General features: G+C 39.5%; 1 protein-coding gene across 5 annotated transcripts; it reads right to left on the minus strand.

The window, feature by feature from the left end:
- Window positions 1-1,305: 1,305 nt before the first annotated feature.
- Window positions 1,306-22,115, minus strand: LOC136287013 (carbonic anhydrase 13-like). 5 transcript variants are annotated; one of them, XM_066179349.1, is made up of 8 exons: window positions 22,033-22,115; window positions 14,897-15,094; window positions 13,144-13,179; window positions 11,114-11,232; window positions 7,719-7,814; window positions 6,506-6,568; window positions 5,480-5,635; window positions 1,306-3,370 (listed from the first exon to the last, which is right to left on the minus strand). In XM_066179349.1, exons 1-8 carry the CDS (start codon window positions 22,061-22,063, stop codon window positions 3,257-3,259), a joined length of 813 nt encoding a protein of 270 aa, XP_066035446.1. In that variant the 5' UTR covers window positions 22,064-22,115; the 3' UTR covers window positions 1,306-3,256. The 5 variants fall into 5 exon arrangements, with proteins under 5 accessions (XP_066035446.1, XP_066035413.1, XP_066035439.1 ...); XM_066179316.1 differs by lacking the exon at window positions 13,144-13,179; XM_066179342.1 differs by lacking the exons at window positions 13,144-13,179; window positions 14,897-15,094; window positions 22,033-22,115 and adding exons at window positions 13,304-13,368; window positions 13,780-13,850.
- Window positions 22,116-22,467: the final 352 nt, after the last annotated feature.

Genomic DNA, 22,467 nt, shown 5'->3' on the forward strand with positions numbered 1-22,467 from the left:
ATTTATGTTATTTTATTCATGAATAAAGCATATTTTAATATAGCATATTTTATTCATATTGTATATTCCACTCTTTTTTTCTGTGAAGTTATTTTAAGATTTATTAATTGACAACTTGGGGTTTTTTTCTTTGAATTCATTGTTAGAATTCCTTTAGGTCCCAGTTCATATCTGGAAGCAACTGAGAGACAAATCTCTAAACAAGCAGAGAAAACATAGGTACCTAGCAAATGGGTGTATAACATCAAAAGGATGTCTGGTGCATCTTCAGCCCACTGTACTCCAGAAGGGGAGACCGCTACTTCTCAAGTTTTTTGTTTGACATAAAGAAAATTCCCAGCTGATGTTAAACATGTGCAACATTAAAAACATCGTGAGAATGATGGCAAATGCTATAAGCATAGCAGAGCAGATTGCCTCCCTTTTATGCCAAAACCAGAAGAGCTGACCCCAGGGCTCTGCTGTGGTTTATTTAATTCTGAGAATAAGTTTATGGGTGATCAACCTTCCAGCAGTCCACAATTCTTGACAGCTATTATTTTCAGCAAATACATTCTATGTTTTTTGGTCACTGAGCATACTGTTCTTCTTAATATAAAGGCTCCAAGTGTGTCAGAGTGTTAAGAGTTGATCAAAGGGACGCGTGGCTGCAGGGGGCTGGGGCATGATGATGTATTTCAGCCTCAATTGCTGTAGAGGACAACGTAGAGTTCACACTTGTGATAAGATTCTCAGGGAGCACACTGAGTAGTCTGTTTAAGATTTAGTGTAGCTTGGGCATAGAGGAAATTAGTGACTAAGGGTGCAACCACATGCTCAGAGCTGAGACTGTGTCCAAATTCTCACTTTACAGTTGTAGGGGATGGATAACCTGAGAAGCTGCTCCCAAAGGATTTCAGGAAACTGAGCATTTCTAGTCTTTTTCAGATGTCACCACCAACTTTCAGCTAGGCCAATCTAGCATGAACACGGCATCTCCACAAAAGGGGAATTACTTGAATGATGACTTCTTCTAAAACTTATTAGCATAACTATAAAAATAGTTAATTGTTCAAAAATGCACTATCATAAACTCACAGAATTGACTGCATATCTTACCACTGCCAAAAACATTTTATTTGGAACATAAAGACATACCTAATACTACACTGCCCAAAGACAGACTTCAAATGATGGGTGACAATTTTTTACAAACCTAAAGCTGTAGGTGTTAATTATAAAAGTATAGACTTTTATAAACTTTACTTTAAAACTTTAGGCTCTTCAATAGAAAATACAAGACACAATCATAAAATCCATATTTTATTTTGATAAAATCCTTATAAATATAAAAGCATTTAATCAATTCCACTGTTTAAAATACGTAAGAAATACATATTCTGTAAAACTTCTGTTTACAATATGAAGCAGTAGCCTTATTCCTTTCTATTCTGAGACAAACAAATCCTTTGTATCCATCCTGCAATTTTTAAACATTTTTTTCTACATCCTGTAGCTACTCACATAACAGGGAAACATGAGATCCAATTGAAAGTCTAAAAAAGGGAGTGAAAACATACAACACACTCTTGTTTTTCTTTTTAGTGCTGCTAAACGCCTTTTATTTCTCCAATGGTCTGTTTGAGTTATTTTCTTCAGAAAATATTCAAAAGGCATATTGAAGGGAGGCCTTGCAGGATATAATAGCTATATTCTGGGGAGGAGAAAACAAAAAAAATCTGCATATCTTAAACTAAGATAAAATATCTATATCTCTATGTCTAATTTATTGTTCTAAAACAGCATAAAAAGTCAATCCTGACTGTGATTTCCCTCATGTTTGTTCATCTAAGATCAAATGACCCACTGAGGTAAACAGCAGAGCATATAAAACCTATTTAAAAATGAATTCAAGGAGAGCAGTTATGGAAGATGAATTTGTCAGAAGTACTACAGAGATCGGTGCTAGTTTGCTGCCAGTAAAACCTCTAGCTGCCTCTTTCAGGTATCACTGGATTTCACTACATAGTTTTCACAGTTCGAGAGTAAATCTAATCCTATCCTAAGCTACATCCTATGGCATGTTCATTAATGAAAATATTTGGTGTAAAAAACCCCAATTATATTCATATAAAAAAAGCTCCTGAGAGAAAGGAGGCTCAAGTCAACTCATAAAGACAGATGTTTCAACATATTGCTATTGAGGACTGAGCTTTTTATTAGATGTTGACTTGATTCCCATGTCTTTGGCTCTTTCTGACTATTCTCTTTGGTCTTGAAATATAAGTGCAACCACTGAAGTTCAACTATGAGAGCAGAACCTCAGCCAGCACCTTGAGACATTCTATACCTAGGCAGTACTGTGCTCCACAGCGAGATGAGAGGTAAGCAGCATGCACTTCACACTGCAGCATGCAACAGTCTGGAACAACAGCTACCCCTGCCTCTTGATTTGAAGTGGCAAAAGTCTGATGCTATATGGATATAGTGTAATAATCCCTTATTTTTCACCAAATGCAACAGACTGGATTTAGGCACGAACAGCTCCCTCTATGCCCTTCCAACTTGCAGTTTTCAGGTTTCAGGACAATTTCATCTTATGACATTGTGAAATTCAGGAATACCTAATCCACCTGCCATGATCTTGCAATATAAAAAATCCTTATTATTTGCTTTAAAAAAAAAAAAAATCAGTACATAATTGCTATGAAGCAGCCAGAATAACAAGATCATATAAATATCAGTTTTACTTAAATGTTGCTAGTCATTACTGCTTCGTGTAGGAAAGTAAGCATGGTATTGCAGAAGTCAGCAATGAAATTACATCATCCTTGAATTTTTTTTCCTTGAGAACTGCAATGTGAGGTTTATAGAGAAGGTAAATGTTATGTTAGAGACCAAAAGAATAATCCCAGAACATCCCATACTGTCAATAATACCAGAGGTCCTGTTCAGTAATTTGGTGACAAAATCTGGGCAACTCCTTCACCACATTTGACCCTTATGGTTAGCAGTGACCTCTGTGTATGCAATGCTGATGGCTCAGTGCTTCCAAGCCAATGCACTCAAACCCAGTCAGACCTGTTACCATCAATGAACCTGTGACAACTCTGGACATACTTGCCTGTGAGAAATGACTGCATGGAAACCACTAATCAAACAACACCTATTTGTTAAAACAACTCACAAAAAAAAAATGAAAAGTCACAAAGTATATTAACTATTAAAATGAATTCAGCCTTTGGTTTCAGAGGGAGGCTACTCTGGATTTACTCCTTTAATTCCTTCTGACTTCTCGTCCCCTTAGAGGCTGGGGAGGCCGGAAGTTTCTCAGCAAGCAGCAGGCAACCTCGTCCTCAGCAGTGCTCAGGAGGCTGCGGAATTTGGCCAGCTGTAACCAAAAGAGACATCAGGTTCAGCAGAAAACCCTCCTGTCAATACCAATGAAGAAGCATGTAAATATTAAAGACACTAGTCACCGTTTTTCCACCTGAAGGAACAGAACTGTGTTTTATTAAGTCATAAGGGGAATGGTGATTTCAGTATTTCTATCCTTGTAAATGAAAAAGGATGACTACTGAGAAAATATCCCAAAATACACATCAACATGAAAATGTGCATAAGGATTACTTGTTTCCTTTATTCACACTTTGTCTTCCATAACCTGATCTAAACTGGGGGGGTTATATTTTTAAGTTGGATTTCACAGTTTGAAGATTCTGGAATGTTTTTTGCCAAAAAAAAAGAGATTATGTTTCTTATCATACAAACATTCTCTGTATGTTTCTTTGTACAAAGAGTACATTCACAATTAACCTGGAATTGCAGGTGTGGTGCTACAGAAAGCTTCTGCAACTAGCACTTACTCAAACCAGGAGAGATTCCAAATTCTTCCCTTGTGAAGACACAGGACTAACAGTAATTCATAACTCAGCAAATACTGATCTCAGCAGAAATCCCATCAGAGCTCCATGCCTAGTCTTGGGAAATCTGAGCCTGATTTCTGACATAAGTATAGAATTTTGTTTCATTTCTAGTATTTCCAATAGTTACTGTCTCTATATATGACCTTACTTCCCTCCTAGGTTACCAAAGGTCCGACAGCACAAAAGCCGTTCCACTGTAATAGAGCATTTAGTTGAATGGCACATTGCATGGTAATGACATTAAGAGCAGAAAAGGCTACCTTGCTTCAGCCCATTCTGAAGCTAATGTTTGTAATTTAGGGTCCTGTAAGTTTCTAAACACTTAAAAGCTATTTTTAATTTCTTTCAACCTGAAAAGTGCAACAAAAAGTCCGTAGTAAACTCTAAAGCCCCAAAGAAATACAAACTCAAGGGGTAAAATTAAATGGTAGAACAATAACAGTCACGGTGCTGACTGATCAGTCACAATGGTGGACATTACTGGAAACAAACACTTTACTTGCATGCATGTTTATATTGATAAGAATATAGCAATTTCTACTTTAATACATAAGATCTAGCTAAAGTTTATGAAAAATGACTAATAAAGGATCACTATACTTGACACTTTCCCACACCATGTTCTCTGAGCCTCTTATTTGGGGCTGTTTACAGCATTTCACATTTTAGAATGTATTAATTATATTTTTGCCCAAATAAGAAGCTTTTAACCTGAAAAATGGCTTGTCTTTGGAAAGCTGATACCTTAACCTGTTTCCCGTCCTAGATCCATACACATTGCAGCGAGCCTTACAAAGCCAGATTGAGGGGAGTGAGGAACAGATAGAGATGAGAAAAATGCACATATTGAGCAAATAAATGACTTCAGCTCGATTACAAACAGAAATTTGAGGTTTCCTAACAAGCAACCCATTCAGGGAACTGCCTTAAACTTTTTAGCAAAGACTGAAGTCACCATTTCTGCTGAGTAGGAGGTCTCTACTCAGAAATACTTTACACCTATGAAGATTACCCCTCTGGGTGTCACTGTTGCCAAGTTAAGATACAGCATGAAGCTTTAACAAGAAATGCAAATAGGCTCTTTTATGTAGACTCACAGCTTTTCTAAAACAGCCTAGAATAACCCCAACTTATTACAATAGTATTCCCTTTTCACAATTCTAGTAAATTCATCAAGTTTTATGTATTTAGAATGCAAGAAGAAATTTACTATTTGTCTGCCAGATAAAAATGCCGAAGATGAGGTTTGAGCAGGATATGCAAATAATTAAATCAACTAGAATTCCAGATTTTAAAGCATCACCAGAACTCTTTTATTCTTTAAGTTCCCGATGAATTATTTTTGTTTATTAATTTTTAGAGTATGCAGATTCTTTTTAAAAATTAATTATAAATAGCTGTTAAATCAAGAAAGGCAATAGTTAGAATAAATTTGATATAGAAATTTTGGCTTTTGAAAATCTTGTAAGGTCTGCAGTGCCAAGGTCTACAAAAAACTGTAATTTTGGGTGGCATTTAAAATTTCAATTCTTACAAAAGCAACACTTCTTTAGCAGCGAAAAATCCAAAGGTACCTGTTCAGAACAAACACTTATGGGCTCTCTCAGAACAATCCAGATGACACTCTCAAGAAGAGGTGGAACAGTGAGAGAGCCAAAGTAAGTCCAGTAGTCCAGCGACTTGGGAAGAAGACAGCTGGGATCAAAATTTGTGAATAGTGCTTTTTTCCCCTGGAAAGAAATAAAAGAAAAAGAAATATCAGGGCAATATTATTTAAAAGCAAGAGGCCAAGGTAAATCATGCCGAAAGAGGTAGAGCTTGTTCCACTATCGGGTGGGCTGGCAGCATCTTGGGTGATGACAGGAGGTCCTCATCAATGCTCTTCTGAGGTCTTACCACAGTGACAGCTTTACTGTGACTTTCCTTGATGCCAGCAGGACACCATGAAAGGCGTCATGTTAGCACAGGCTCCCCAAAGTTACAAGTGACCATGAGATGGAAGTTGTGGGGAGAAGGTAGAAGATGTTAGACTTTCAGTGTGGTCTCTATGGGGCTGGCAGAGTTACCCCACAGGTTACTGCCACTTACTTCGCTCCACACTCACTCCTCCCAGGAGTTACTTCTGTTTCTCCCTGTACCAGACACCAGGCCAGAGATGTCTGTCTGAAACATCATGTTGAGAGTCTGGCTGATTTCTCTCACACAAACAACTGGTTATTTCTCACCCTGTACCTCAGCAAAGCAGGGAAGGAAGTCTTTCCCTCATCTTTTTTTACAACTTTCCATAAAGTATGTTTTTCCCCTGTTACTATCCTCATAGCAACAGATTTATCTGAGACTGGGTTCTCTGAGGAATTAGCATTTTCCCCATATCTTTTACGGCGCAAAAATTATTTTTTGTCTACTTAGTTTTCAGCTCAAACAGAATGCACATAAACTGTCTCAAATCAGGTATCAATCGCTAGGTATAAGGAAACATGAAGATACAGGGAGTAGCAGCCAGGTTTCAAAAAATAAAAGATCCTACCAAAAAAATAAAGAAACCCCCAAAAAAGCAACCACCAATATTAGCTAGTATTCTTTTAGAAGCACTAGTTCACCTTGATTCTGATGGTGTCCAAGCGGTCAGTAATCTTGTTCAGCTGAGGGTTGCATTCACCAATCTATTAACACCAAAGAAAAAAAAAAAAAACAGTGGAGCTCCAGAGAAAAGCAACAAAAATTAATGAATAGCAAATGCATAGTGAAACTGCTTTATATAGCTGAAGTGACTGTAAGATCAGATGCATTTTGTGAGTACAAGCCTGTGACTAGCTGGTCCTTAGATATAATACTGGTCATAAAGAAGATCCACTCCCTTGCTGATAGTATTCTGGCTACTCATAGTAATTATTTCCGGTACAAAATAATTACAAACTTTTCACTACAGGGGAATAGAAACCATTTATCTTTCATGTTTTAATATGCAGGATATTAAAAGTAACAGACTAACATCAGAAATTTAAACTGCTTATGACATTGAAAACGCTGTTTTTATATACAAACATTCCAAACAGAATTAGTGTGCTAAGAAATCCAGTAACACTTCCCTTGAGCCATTGAAATGCAAACTTGAAAGACAGAATTACCGAATTGCTGAAGCAGTCCTTTGCAACTGCTGCATGGAATGGCTTTCTGACTGTGCCAGCACCAGTACTAGCTGTTCTCAGGAAGCTGTGTCAGCCACCAGAAACCACAGAATTGACCAAAGCTCTGTCTTTTGCCATAGATTGTGGGAATTCCCCATCTGCTTCTTCATACAGAGGTCAGTGAAGCTGTTGCATGAATTTAATATTAGAACAGGTATAGAAGGCAAAAAGGTATAAAATTATTATTAGGGAATTCTCCAGCTTCTTGTTTTGCCTTTTTAAATGATTATTATTTTCTAGAAGAAACTACCAGCTCAGAAACATGCCATTAAAGAAACCTTTAAATCAAGCTGTGCCCCTAAAGGAACATGCCAATCAAGAACAGGATACTGGGATCCAAACAGAGGCAACTGATTTGAGTTCCACATCTAATGTTGCATGGGCTTGCAGTCTAGGCAAACTGAAGAGTCTGACAGTCTTGAAAAATCTGTTAAACTGATATTTTTATTCCTAAAGGAAGCACAGCCTTCTATATTGGCAGGAAGGAAATAAGTATAAAACACTATGAAGGAAATAAGTATAAAAAATAAGTATCTCTTTAGCGATAATTACACCAACCATCACAATTATCTCTTTAGGCTTATAATGCAGATTTATTATGAGGGCTGAAGCTTTCTCTTCTTACCTTCAGAAATACAGCCATGACTGCTAGTCCATCTGACTGACAAGCTGCCTCAACAAAACTGGAATACTTCTCTGCATTCCAGTGGACCACGTGAAGCTGAAAAGCAAGAGACACAGACAGCATCAACTCTCGCTGAACTCAAGCAGTGGCAAATGAATATTATCAATTTACTGGGTTTGACACTATTTCACTCTTTTGTATGCAGAATCATTCAGTGTTCTAATTCAGATATTTAATGAAATCAGTAAATATGTAGTTCACACAAATGACAAAAGCATTTCCAGAAGCCATTTCCCACAGCTGAGATTATTAAAAATTTAGCAGCAATCAGCACACCACAGTGCCTGTCAAATTGCTGTTGGGCCCCCCAGATTTTGAATTGAGAAGTTAAGACAAAAAAAAGCCAATGGTTATATAACTAGAGGTTTTAAATCCATTTTTAGTACAGCTGATTTTAAAAAGCGATTGAAATTCATGAGGATGTCATTAGTATTTTACTCCTGGTTTTCTTTAATCAAGCTTTCAGCAACATTAATCATCCACATAAATAGCTAGGAAACAGGCAAATACATATTAAACTTGCATTGACCCCTTTTCCCTTGTTTAGCTTAAGGGAACACCAGCATTTCATTTTTGACACTTTTCAAATGTTATTTTCTATGACTACCCATAGTGATGCCCTTACAAGCAGCTTGATTATCTCAGGTTAGAGCATTTGCATTTCCAACATGCATTATTCTGGAAGTGTCCTGTCATATTTGCTTAAGAATCTTAAAGACACTACCTAGCCAGGAAGGAAGAGGAAAAGCCTGTGATATCTATTTCCATGCCACTTAAGTCCCCCTTATGAAATCAGATTTCCAAATTCCAGACCACGTTTCATGATGGGAGATCCTAGTTCCCAGGAAGTGCCAGGTTGTTTCAGCCTTGAGCCATGGTCTGACTGCCAAACTGGAGAGAGCACACTCACACAGCACTTAACTCTAAGTACTTCACAAACATTAATTACTTTCAGAAATCCTCAATGGATTAGTAAATCTTATTACACAAAGTTTTTAGTTAAAGATGCTCAGAAGCAGGGTGTGAGATTGGCTTTTCTAAAATTGGTGACCATCTTTTCAGATTTGGAACTTCAAGAATGCTGGAAAGCAAATCATTGACTGACTTAAACTGGGATGAACCCATGGGGAAAAAAAAAAAAAAAGCTTCCTTTTGGAATACAGCACCTACAAGACAAGGAAAGTAAGAACAATTTAGGAAAGCTGCAACCTGCTTTAAAGGATTTCCATGTGAAGCAACACAGCTGCATGGTTGAAACAGGAATCCAGGAGTATGAAGATTTTTACTACAAATATCAATGCTTGCTTAACCTCTGTGAGTTTCAGTTTTCCATATCTATAAAATGGAATTCTTACTTGATATCAATGTTTGTTAAGCATTTGGGCTTTAAAGTGCTGAAACATTGAATGAATGAATGAATCTCCATTGACTGTCGTCAATAATAATACATGTACAGCCACAATGAGCATGCTGGCTCACAGCTTTATAAATCCTTGAAGGAAAGTCGCTAAGAATATTATACACTAAACCAGGAGGAGAACATGGTCCACTAAACCTTTCTCAAGTCCATTAATATCCTGAGGCTCGTAGTGTCTGCACTGCTCCCTATTATAAGTTCACAGAACCTATGTTGAACAACTTTTAAACAATTACATTTTTACATATGCAAAAAGAAAACAGATACTCTCAGTCAGAAATTACTTTTATTGTGGATTTGGGAAAAAAAATCACCAGAAACAACCCAACAAAGAACAAAAAGAAAAATTCCCACAGCTACTAAAAGCCCACTCCCACTCCGTCATAGCTTTGCCAAAAAAACTCCAACAAGGTAAGCCTCCCAAAACCAAAACCCCCAAACAGAGTGTGGAACACTTTTGGGTACAGACCCGTTCTCAATGGCTTGTGACTTCTCTCTAAGGAATATATCCCATCTTACCACCGCTGTGTCACTGCAGCTTGTGAAGAGACCTTGATCAGACTGTATGTTGCCACAGAGAATGGAGCCATGGATCCCTCCTGCTTCCCGGTGGGCTTAAGGGCCAAACCTTGCAGTCTTCTTTACCTGTACGTTAATTCTTTTTTCAATTCAGTCGATGCTTTTTCTTGAAACCTTGCACATCTTCCTTACAAAGGTGAGCACTGAAACCATCTTCATGTCTCCTTCTGAGGTATTTTCTTTTGTGTGAACAATATCCAGAATCCTTGGTTTTAATTCTGAGTTTCTTATCCCAAAGCCAAAGTGACATCAAGAGAGCTTCTTGTGGAGAGTTACCCAACCAACAGGTAACAGAAAGGCTTTTAGACTGGCTAGAAATTCAGATATTTTCTCCTTCCATTTGGATTCTTAGATGGGAAACATATATTTTCTCAGCTAGAAATTTGGGTTTGGTACTTAATGGTTTTAAAGCACCTCTATTAATTCTTTATAGTCCATCTCACCTGGTTCCTGTGGAAAACATAAGCCTTTAAACACTGCAAATGTCACTTTTCCCCATTAGTGCTAGAAAACCGATCTTTTTTTTCCTGACCAGTATCTCTTATAGCATTTCCAGTAAAAGCTGATCACACCACAGTGCATACACCTTTTCCTTCTGTAGTATAATGCTTTTTATTTGTCCATTTATTTTTATACTTTTTACCTCTTTTAAACCCCAGAAAACTCTGTCACTGTCTGAATCATATATTAAAGATCTCAGTCTCCTAAAAATATTCCATATTACTTCCATTTGCAAAGAGAAATCTCATACTGAGAACTTTCTCCTGCAGATTACTCAAATGCACCAAAGAAGACAGAGCAGGAGTGAATGCTCCATGCCAGAGCAGATGGTGCACTTCTCCCTGTGGGATATCACCTCCACTGAAGCACAGTACCCCACAGACAGCAGCCATCCCACAGATATCAAAGCGTGGTTCTCAAAGTCATAAACAACCACATTGTTAAGTGCATCACAGAATGCAACATTCCTAAGTCTTGTATAAACTTTACACTATATAGGCCCCAAATCCAGTAATTCTGTGGTTTGTCATTGAAGATGACTTTGAAAATGTCCTCCAATGAAGAAACAATGAAAGACAAAATTCAAAATAACTCTTGAACATTAAGTCTTGCTCTTATCAAGCTCTTGTCTTCTGTACTCCTTTTTTAATCCTCTCCAAAGCTTTCAAAGAGGTTCTCCTTTGAGAAAGGACCAAACATGTAACATTCAGGAAGACCACTTGTCTTTTGATAAAATGCGGGGAAGATGAAAAGCAGGAAGAGGAAGGGCAACATTATTCTTGCAATGGAAAACTTGTCACGAACTTAGAGGGACAGATGACTCCATGTACAGCCTTACCTCTGCTGCATACTTCATCCCATCCACTGTGTGCTCAGAGCCGGCTTCATCATTGGATCCCCAGTGGAAGTGAATCTGGCGCAGCCTGTAGGTCCCACTGAGCGGCCCCCCAGTCAGCACTGGAAACCCAAGCAGAGAAAAAGGCTTCACTGAGAGAACAGGCGTCTCTACCCACATCCTCTAACCTCACACCAGACTTCAGTCTTCAGACACTCCTCTGCTCCTCTTCAGAAGTGGTCTCAGATTTCCCATTTCTTGGAAGTACTACAGAAACCCTCACCTGTCAAGGATATGATTATGAAAATTGCATTTTTGGGCAAATTACTGGGTTATGAGCCACTAAAAGATATGCTGCTATTGTAAATGTTGGATATTTCTCTGAGAATGGGAAAATACTTCTATTTTACAATAATCAAGAGTTTCCTCTCTTGATTATAGTCAAAAGAATCACTAAGAAATTAAGCTCAAAATATAGGTTTTGTGAATAAGGAGCAGGATCATAAAAATGTTATGTCATTTTCCTCTTTGAAATTTAGTGGAAAATAGGCAGAGCTTAAATTTTTAGGGCTCTTTCATTCATTCGCAACTAGATCCATTTATATCAGATTGAAGTCTGAGAGAAAGGAGCTTATATTAATATAAATAAAATTAAGCCAATGCTACATATGCATTGTACAGCTGCAATATTACTGACAATTAGCCAGGGCTGGAAAGCATGTCCTATGAGAAGCAGCTACATACTTTGGGACTGTCTAGTTTGGAGAAAAGGAGGATGAGGGGTGTCCTCACTGCTCTCTACTTCTGAGGAGGGGAAGCAGAGAGGGAGCTGGTGGTCTCTCCAGTATCCAGCGATAGGACTCATGGATAAGGCTCAAAGCTGTGTCAGGGAAGATTTAAACTGGATGCTAGGAAGCATTTCTTTACCACAATCGTAGTCAAACACGAACAAGTTTCCTAGAGAGGTTGTCAAAGCCCCAGGCTTATAAGAGTTTAAGAGGCATTTGGACAATGTCCTTAACAACATCCTTTAACTTTTGGTTAGTCCTGAACTGCTCAGGCAGTTGGACAAGATGATTGCTGCAGGTCCCTTCCAACTGAAAGAGTCAACTCTATTCTATTTTTTCTGCTCTGTTCTAATTCTAATTCATGCATATGGGTGGGCTTTTCATTATTTTGCTCTTGCAAGCGCTCATAATTTTCTTGTCAGACTTAGAATCAAAATATCTCTTCACAGAGTCTTGAATGTGAATTACACTCAGAAAGATTCCTTATTCACAGCAAAACAAATCACTCCACTCTCCCAGCACCATATGTCCTCTGAGTGTTTGGGAATCAGTCTGGAATAGTTTACTGGCTCATTCATTATAGAAATTTTAAGGGGAAATGAGGGGAGATTGAAATTATGGGTTTTTTTTAAATTAAGAACAGTAGGGATGACAATAGCAATTTTTTCTCTCTTCTAGGTTTAGTCCAAAACCTAAACTTTCTTAGGAACAAAATACATCAAATAAAGATGAAAATAAAATTTTTAAGTTGCCTATTTACTAACACAAGTAGCTTGGATAATGAAAAGGAACTGGGACTGTTTATTCTGGGGAAAAAATATTTAACTTCCTTAAAGCTTCAAAAACATGCATTTTTGCAGCACATAAACTTATCAAACAGAGGAGATGGGGCAGTGGCACTTTTAAATTCCTTCTTTTAAGGACTGTAAACTTGGACGCAAATAATCATAGAAAAGTGTAAAGATCGGTGTTCTAACTGGCTGAGGAAAAACCATTATGTAGAAATGCACCAGTATGAAATACTTATGCTGAAAAATGTGGAAAATGGCCTGTTGATGTATTTGTGCCACATCACACAGTGATGGTAAAACCCTTTCATTCCAAGAGTAATTAAGGAGGAGGATAGTCAAAAGTTTTTAAGGCAAATATCATTATCTCAAATTCTGAAAAATGCTGGAAGAAGATCAATAGAACAATTTCAACGAATGGAGCTAATGTGGTACCAAAGAGCATAAACAGACTTACACAAACAGTTAGAGACTTGACAGCCCAGTTCCAGTGCTGACCAAAGTGAGGAAATAGTTCATATGGGAGCCAGTTAATAATGCATTAGAAAATGCTAATGTATTTAATACCAATTAATCTGACTTTTTTCATGAAACCAACACATGGCAGGAGTTCTTACTTCACAGAGGTGCCCCAGAAGCCAAATTTGGGCCCTAGAAAATTCAGTATTTTTTGAGCAATGACCTGAAAGAAAACAAAAACAATACTGATAAAGTTTGTCAGTGAGAAATATTAGGGAAAGTAGTGAATTACTCAGTTTATGGTTGTGGACTGAAGAATCTGGTCCATGCATTGAAGACATGGAGTCTACTGAAAGAGACTGGGGATTCCCTCTGTTAATTATCTGATCAACATCTGTCAGTGCTTTGCCATGATATGAACTATATCCTTGGAGATATGGCCTGAGGAAAGCAGTAAGAGGAGGATCACATCACCATTGCTTTGGTACCAGGGGAAGCCTAGAGAAACACTGTATTCAGGCCCCGTCACTTCATGGATGGAGTTAAGAGACTGGAAGAGGTTCTTGGTGTATTCATATTCATTACCTTTCTTTCTTTTAAACTGTGAGGGTAATTAACAATTGGAACAACTTACCAAAGGCTGTGGTAGGTTCACCATCGCTGGAAAATTTGAAATCAAGATTGTATATTTTTCTAAGAGATGTGCTTTAGTTCACCAGCATCTGCTAGGCTTGAAGCAGAGATTAATTCTGGGAAGTTCCGTGGCATCTGACACAAGGTCAGATCGATCATTGATGGTCAGCTGGTGGCTTTCAGACAACATCCAATGTTGACAAAAGTTTAAAACTAGGACTGTTCAGGAAACAAAAATATGACAGTGTCTCCATCTATGTCTCTCCCTCTTGCCACTGTGAGCTACTAAGTCCTCAGGACTAATGGATCATCAAAAATTAGTCTCTCTCTGGCTTTGACGCTTGTTAAAGCATCATATGGTTGTGGATCCTCAGCTAAGCCTCACACAGCCAAAAAATTATTTTATTGCTTGAAGATTCTGCACTACTACAGCTTCAAGGGGAGGCATGCTGGCTTGCCCAAAATCCGAGAGAAGGTTTCAAAGATGAAGGCACTGACATTACAAAGATTATGATAAACCAGAGAAATTCTAAATAAGAATTATTGTTTGCAAAAAGGTAAGCTACATACTCCTGGAAAAGACTGGGGCAATAATACTGCTCAGAGAAGAAAACGGATTGCTTGGGATTGATTTCTCTTGTTCTGTATTGGCTCTTACTTGACTTAAGAAGTCTGAGTATAGGTTGTAAAAAGGGGAAAAACATATAACCAAACCTGAAACTAAATTCAGATAAGAGATTTGAGCAATTCAGTTGGAATGAACCTGTAATGAGACATAAAGGATTCATCTGCAGTGAGAGAGAGAGAAGCATCTGAAAAATTGTACACAACACTGTTCAAACAGGGGGCTAGCAATATCCAGCTGGTGGGGGTGGATCAAATCACTCCTTTGAGTATGGAATCCCAGAATTTTCTGACAAACAACCTCGAACTTGTGTCCAAATATGTTCCCACACTGTATCATGCTGAAAGACAGGGAAAAACGAATTTTTCATCCAGAGCAGCAAAGCCTTATTTTTTTATACTGTTTATACCCAGCAATGAGATGTGCCCAGGCTGTAGGCATTCTAGTTAGGAATTGGTGGAGGAAGTTATAGTGCAAGAGTAAAGGAACAAACCTGATTTGTTGACGGTGTCATCAAACTCCACACTGGTGGAGTGCCCGTTGTTAAGGATGATTTTAGCAGAAGCTGGATCATAACTGGGATTTAGAGGACGGAGGGAGGGATCATACTTGGTTTCCTCAGTTTTGATGTCGATGGGTGACTGACGGTCTCCATTAGCGACAGGAAAAACCTCCTTCCAGTGGGCAGGCCCTGCAATGCATTGGAGGAGAAGTCTAAATTGCTGACAGTACCCTCATTCTTATGAAAGAGTACTCTGCTTGAATTGTCCTCATCTGCATCTTTTAAATTCAAAAAGGATGCACAAGGAAAATACAGATCAAAATATTGAGCTACTTTTGCTGCACCATATCGCAATAGCAGTTCTCAGGACCCCTTCATGTACCTTGCATGCACCTTTAAACAAGGCCATATGCATTATGTAAATACTTAATTATTCCGAGGTAAGACTCAGCTATGCACAAGACACATACAACAAATGCTCATTCAAATCAGGCATCTTGTATCCAATAGGCACTATGTCCCAATAAGTTTTTGACACGCCATTTTTGCCTAATGTTTCATTGTGTCTTTAAGGATTACCTCTTTTCTATACAAATCACTGCATTCAGAATTTTTTTGTGCCTTACTCATTTGCTTCAAAAGACCTGAGAAAACAGCTTCCACTGATCACTCTGAATGAGATGGGGAAATGTCAAAAAAGGCAATTGGGGATGTCAGAAAATGCTGAGTGGTTCCCGGAGCCTGATGGCGGTTCCTGGAACCTAAACACTGCTGCACCTCTGAGCACCTCCTCCGAGCCCAACTGTGCACACCAGCTGTCACCCTCTAATCATGAAGTGCCCATACACAGGCACCCATACACACACACCAGTGTAGCACTGACAAAATCGAAGAACAGGAACACTTGGGGAGGTTTGGATTTTTACTGCCTTCGGCTGATGAGAGTAGATCTTCCAGACACAGATGCAGCACCATTCACCAGACTCAGGTAGAAATTATAGGACTGAAGAAGCTGTTAATCAACACTAGTCATCTCAACCTTCCTCTCTCCAAGCAGGCTAAGCCAAATGTCACCTGAAAAGCTAATACATCAATAATATGGATATGAGAAAATGGCAAATGACATCCAAAAATATAGGGATGTGTCAGTTATCTGTTGTTACCTACCAAACATCAGAGAGTTCCCGATAATTGACAATAAGAATATATGTGCCATTGTTTAACCCTATTTGGATAAGAGGGTAAAGAAAAATATGAACAAGGAGTTGCAGGGGGAATACATTCTATAAAGACAGAAAACAAGGTTTAAGATGGAAAGGAGGGGAAAGCAAGAGTAAAGAAGAAATGAAAAAGAGAAAGGTGAAAGGAGAAAGTCTGCAGGGCAAAAGATCTTTCAGTATTAACAAAAGCACAGCACTTGTTTTTCCTCCAGGCTTATTTATAATGGTTAAGAAGCATAATAAATTGAGAGACTGGAGATAAGAAATACTTAATATAAGCATCAGAACCTGGTCCAATAAAATCTGCATCATTGGAAATCCTCATAACTATCTCCCTATACTGAAGATAAGTGACCTCATTGTAAAAATTTGGTTTGGGTCTTTTTGGATGGCTTAGCACTTAAATAAAAATGATGACAATATATGATGCAGTAGTTAATAGCCTAACATCAAAAGCGGTTAGATATTTTTCTTTCCTCAACTTCAATAGAAGTGAACACAGCTCAGAAACTCCCAGGTGCTAAAAGAACCCCTGCACCCCGGCAGTAAATCAGGGAGGAGGCGCCCACAGCGCCGGGGGGCTGCTGCTTGCACAGCACCTGGGCAGAGAATGATTCTCCTCTGAGCAGCACTGAGAAACAGAAGTGGGAAAAACTTGTAAAGAATAGCCTAAGACTTAAGCCTCAGAGCAAAGACAAAGGCTTTCAGTCTTGATTTGTTAAAAAATGATTACTCCATTAACTAAACTCAATAAAGAAATAGATTCTAAGGCAGAAGATAAAAACTCTACTCATTTGAAACCTGAAAATGTTTAACGCTAATTCCTCTCAGTTCACAAATGGTCATCAAAGCTATTCAATATTCTAATTACATACAGTTTAGAATATAATTTTAATTGTGTTTAGATCCTAATACCCTGTAGTTAAGGATGCAACACAAAACTATATTTGTAAGAAGCACCATTCCATAATTTATACCTTACTACCGTGATTTGGGATGCCTAGAAAAAGCTTATTGCAACTTAATTTTAATATTTCTAATACTCCTTAACTAGGAAAAGGCAAAAATATATTTATGTGCTTGACTACTTGGTCTCCTATTGTTCTGTCTCATAAATAACTACAGTTATTTGAATTAAATAATATGGATGTCTTGCATTAAGAAATAATACAAAGTTGACAGAAGGAGGACCCAAGGCTGTGGTTATGTCACTACCTAATTATTTACCAGTAATATTCAGCTCTAAAAAGACATTGGTGTTTGTTTGGCACTTGTTCTTGGCTCAGATGACCAAAACACTGTTTTGCTACGGTGATTAAACATCTACCAGTAAACAAACTACCAGACATCTGACCTTTCAAAATATACAGGAAAATATCAAGAAACTTCCGCTCACTTTGTACCACCAGATTATATCAAGAAGTATTCCTCACTAGATAATCTACCAGCAATTATCATGCTTTTGCCATTCTAGGAAAACAGTGACTCGATTAATTTCTACATTTTCTAGCCCAATGCAAACTTTGTATATGACTCTTGTAAAAAAATGTCATTACTGTTGAAAGAGATGCTCAAGTGCGTATCATACAATCAGATTTAAGCCAGTGGAATCTCCAGGGTGAAAACATCTGAATTCAGATCTGAATTAGATGCCTCCATACTAAAATAATGTACACTTCAATTTTCTAAATATGCACTTTAAGACATATCCAGGGAGTATAACTCATTAATTCCTCTCCCTTCATCTTTTCCTGTACTGAATGAAAGTGATTAATATACCACTTTTTAAACTTATGAAGTCCTCTCCTGCTGTTGGGAAAATGTTCTCTTGCCAGAGGCAATTTTCTAGTAGCTTTAAACAATCAAAACTATTGTGACTGAGATTTATGACAAAAAAATGAACCATCTGCTTGCAGATTTCATGCCTTTAGTTTGGACACAGAATTACCACAGGCAATGAATTGTCTGACACTTTTAGGTCAGACAATCGCTGCACATACCACTCACCAGCATTGCACACAGCCAGTTCATCAAACAGATCTCACAATTAAGGCAGTTAGGAATTTGGCAGCAAATAGAACGCACTATAGGACCTCACAGTGTTGCATTTTGATCCAGCTGAAGCTAAAAATTACAAATTTCATCAACAGGATAATTTGAGATAAACCCAGTGAAGACACTACAGGATACTGTTGAGTTCCAGTGAGCCTTTATTTGTGCATAAATGGAGCATGTACAGGTGAAAAAGTGTTTGGGTTGGGTTTTTTTTCACAATTTGTTATTATATATAGAAAATTCATTATTTTAGTATGGTCTGACCTTGACAGGATCACATACTCATTCATTTCTAAAGAGAATCCATTGCCCAGTTTATCAAACACAGAGCACTTAAATTCAAACTTAGGGTTGCAAGTAATTTGATTGCATATTAGGTTACAGTAAGACGAACTAAAACAAAGGCAATTAAAAATTCATTATGGGTAAAATTAAGGACCTTTTTTTAAGCATATATTGAAAAAAAGAAAAAATGTATAAGGAGGTATGGCTTGACTGAAATATCTTAAATGTCTTTTGCAATCTAAATGATTCCATGATTCTATGAATTAATATCCCTTTTATGTATAAAATGCCTCAGCATTACAGTAGTGACCAGTTCAAGAGAAATTTTTGCAGTAAAAGACAATGCACGTAAATAATTACCAAATATTTCATTAAACAAATAGTAAAGTGAAAGCAATTGATTTTCAGCTGTGGTCCCTTCCAACCTTACTAATTCTGTGATTTGCCTTTTAACTAAAGCAATTCTTCTGTAAATAAAAAGGACTCAAGGGGCAGAAATATTCCTGTCCTGACAGGAACTTTGAGCAGCAGTGAAAATCACTCATGATGCCACACTGAAGCCAGTTTTCAAGATTTCAGTATAATGCCTCTACAGATAAGCAACATCAAAATTGTGAGGTAAGAAAAATGGCAAGAAAGCAAAGGTCAAGGTTTTCACAGAAATAAAAAAAAATGCCTTCATGCATTTCAGAAAAATGTGCATCAAAGTAACTGAGAACTTCTGCATTAGGTTTGTGTGATAAGATACTGGTGGCAGGGAGGCTGCAGGTGTGGCTTCCGTGAGAAGCTGCTGAAGCTTTCCCCATGTCCAATAAGGACAGTGCCAGCTGCCTCCAGGATGGACCCACTGATGGACAAGGCTGAGCCTGTGAGGGGCAGTGCTAGCACCTCTGGCATAACAGATTTAAGTAGGGGAAAGAGTTCCTGTGCAACAGCAGCTGAAAGAGAGGAGTGAGAATATGTGAGAGGAAGAGATCTGCAGACACCAAGAGGAAGGGGAGGATATACTCCGAGAGCCAGAGCAGAGAATCTCTGCACCATAGTGAAGACCATGGTGAGGCAGCTGTGCCCTGCATGGAGATCCACCTGCAGCCCGTGGAGGGTCACAACAGGAGAAGGTGGATGTGTCTTGAAGGAAGCCGTGACCTCATGGACAGCCCACACTGGAACAGGCTCCTGGCAGGACCCCCATGGGAAGCCCAAGCTGGAGCATGTCAGCTGATGGGACTTGGGGGCCCCTGGGGAATCCAATGTGGAGCAGTCTGTGAAAACTGCAGCCTGTGGGAAGCACTCACATTGGAGAAATTCAGGGAGGGCTGTCTCCATGGGAGGGACTCCACACTGGAGCAGGGGCAGAGTGTGAGGAGTCCTCCTCCCTGAAGAGAGGGGACAGGCAGAGACAACATGTGATTAACTGACCACAGCTGCTGAAGGAGAAGACATAGAGAAAATCAGGAGTGAAGTTGGGCCTGGGATAAAGGGAGGGTTGGAGGGAAGGTGTTTTATCGATTTTATTTTATTTTCTCATTACCATACTCTGATTTGATAGGCAATAAATGAAACTAATTTCCCCGAGTTCAGTCTGTTTTCCCTGCGAAAGTAACTGGTGAATGATCTCTTCCTGTCCTTATTTTAACCCCTGATCCTTTCAGTCTATTTTCTCTCCCCTGTCCTGTGAAGGAGAGTAGTGATACAGTGGCTTTGGTGGGCACCCAGTGTCCAGACAGGGGCAATCCCCAAAACTTTTAATTCTGTACCTAACAGTGAGCTCATGTCCTTAAACATAGATATTCCATTTATGCAAACATGTATGCTTTAATATTTGCCAGTTTATGCACATAATGATTTATGTTGTGACTGTTTCAAGTGACAAACGCAGAACTCGGAGTGAACACAATATCTTTACAACTCTTCAGGCAGTCAACCATACTATATAACCATTCCAGATTTAATTAATTTCACTTTATTTCTGTCTCAATTGTAAAAGGTAATCTTAGTTTCAGAGAAACTATTTTCTGGGCCATGAAGGCCAACAAAATTTTTCAAGAATCAGAGCAATTTCCTTCACCTACTACTCAATCAATCAATCAAACAAACAAACAAACCCCCTCCCCCCAAAAAAAGAAACAAACAAATAAACAAAAAACCCCAACAAACCAAAACAATAAAACCAAGCAAAATCAGTAAAATAAATGGAGTAAAAGAGAAAAAGCTGAGAAATAAAACTGATGCTAGGGAAGAGCACTAAAGTGTTCAATATCCATGCCTCCCTCTAATCTCCTGTGAAAGGTGTGGTGAAAGGGATGGACTGATGAGGAACTATCCACCCTACAGCTGCTGTGGGGCTCCAAGAAAGAAATGAAAGGCAAACTCTACCTCAAATCTGTTACCAGGCAGGCAGTAAATAGAGCTTTATAGGAGAGATGGGGTCTTAAGCAAGGTTCAGGGCCACCCCAGTAGAAATTCTGGTAGCCTCCCCTCTCTAGAAGTTGAGAATAGCAAACAAGAAGAGATAGGATAAGGGAGGGAAAGTGAGCTTCTTATCTGGACCATGCAGGTGAAGCTCAAAGCATAGAAACATATGGAGAAAAAAATTTGAAAAACAAGACTCACGTCTTCAGGGGAGGGGTAGGGTAGACTGCACAACAGCAGATAACACACCCAATCATTGCAACACCTCTGTGATCCACCACCACCACCCAGTTTTTCAAGAAAAGTACATCTATCCAGAAAGGATGGAACAAGCGGGCCAGGAAGGAAAGGTAGTACTTGCACAAACAGTATTCCAAAGTCGAAGTAATCATATACACAAAGCATATTCTTACAGGCATTACTCTATGAAAATAAATAGCTGTCTCCCTTTACTGTCACGGCGTTTCATTTCTCTGTGTACAGACAATATAAGATACTCCATGTATTTTATCAGAGTTGAGCCTACAATTTACAAAACACTTTCATTTCTACTTGCATGACTTGTGAGACCGTCTGCACACTGGAGCAGCGTTTGCATGACTGAAGATGCAAAACAGAGCAAAGTCTTTAAGCCTGTTGATCAGCCCATCTTGGGACTTCAAAGACTGACAGGATGAAGGAAACCACGGAATAACTAAAATCCAAAAGCTTCTCCTCTTAGGTGCATAGTTATACATTGAAATAACCCAGTCAAGTAACTAGGATTTCCCACGGTGTAGCAGAAGCAGAACACAGCTGGAGTCAAAAAAGCACTGCTGGTACAGCAGTTCCGATCAGCGTAGCTGCCTACCACGTACTCGATCTGTGCACGCAACTGTTCAGCTAAACGAGCGAACGAAATCCCACCCGGGAACGCGGCAAACCCGACCCGAAGCCAAGCCCGACCCGGTTCTGCCGGCGATGCCGCACTCACGGACACCTCTCAGCCGCCCGCCTTGCAGAATGCCGAGAAAAATTCGGCTCGCTCTCACGCTGTAAAGCATTTCAGCTCATCCAGCTCTCTCGAGGGCGCGAGAGCTGCCGATCCCAGCGACGGGAAGCGCTTCCCGCGGGACCCCGCTGGCCGCCCTGACGGCCCCGGCCGCCGTTCCCTACCGTTGTGCTCGTCGTATCCCCAGTGCAGCATGGCTCGGCTCTGCTCTGCTGCCGGCACGGGACGGGACGGGACGGGACAGGACGGGATGGGACGGGCTGGGGCGGGAGAGGCGGCTGCGCCCGATTTGAAGGCGACGGACGGCGACGCCCCGATCCTCGGGCGCTGATAAGGACACCTCCAGCGCTCTGGCCTCCTGGCCCGTCCGCGCCTGTTGTCGCCCCAAGCCCTTGGCCACCCAGGCTCTTCCCAGCCTCCCCCCAGCACCGGCGGGGTGGCCCGAGGGAGACAGTGCCGTCTCCCAAGGGCCCGCTCCAACAGAGAGAAGGTGGTTCCGCCCGCTCCCGTCCCGCCAGAGCACGGGCTGTGCGGCAGAGAAAGACGGCAGTGTCCATTCCTGGGGTCACTCTCGCCACTCCCGAAAGTAAAGCCAAGTG

The sequence above is a fragment of the Chamaea fasciata genome, unplaced genomic scaffold, assembly GCF_029207755.1.
Source record: "Chamaea fasciata isolate MVZ Bird 193981 ecotype frontalis unplaced genomic scaffold, bChaFas1.0.hap1 SCAF_1, whole genome shotgun sequence".
In the NCBI taxonomy this organism is placed as follows: Eukaryota; Metazoa; Chordata; class Aves; order Passeriformes; family Sylviidae; genus Chamaea; species Chamaea fasciata.

Excerpts from the sequence above, each read along its gene's own strand:
- LOC136287013 (XM_066179349.1), bottom strand. The coding sequence starts at position 22,063 with ATGCTGCACTGGGGATACGACGAGCACAACG. Across the intron at positions 6,569-7,718 it reads TCATGGCTGTATTTCTGAAG|ATTGGTGAATGCAACCCTCA; the intron begins GTAAGAAGAGAA and ends TGGTGTTAATAG. Across the intron at positions 3,371-5,479 it reads TAAGTGTTTGTTCTGAACAG|CTGGCCAAATTCCGCAGCCT; the intron begins GTACCTTTGGAT and ends TTTTGGTTACAG.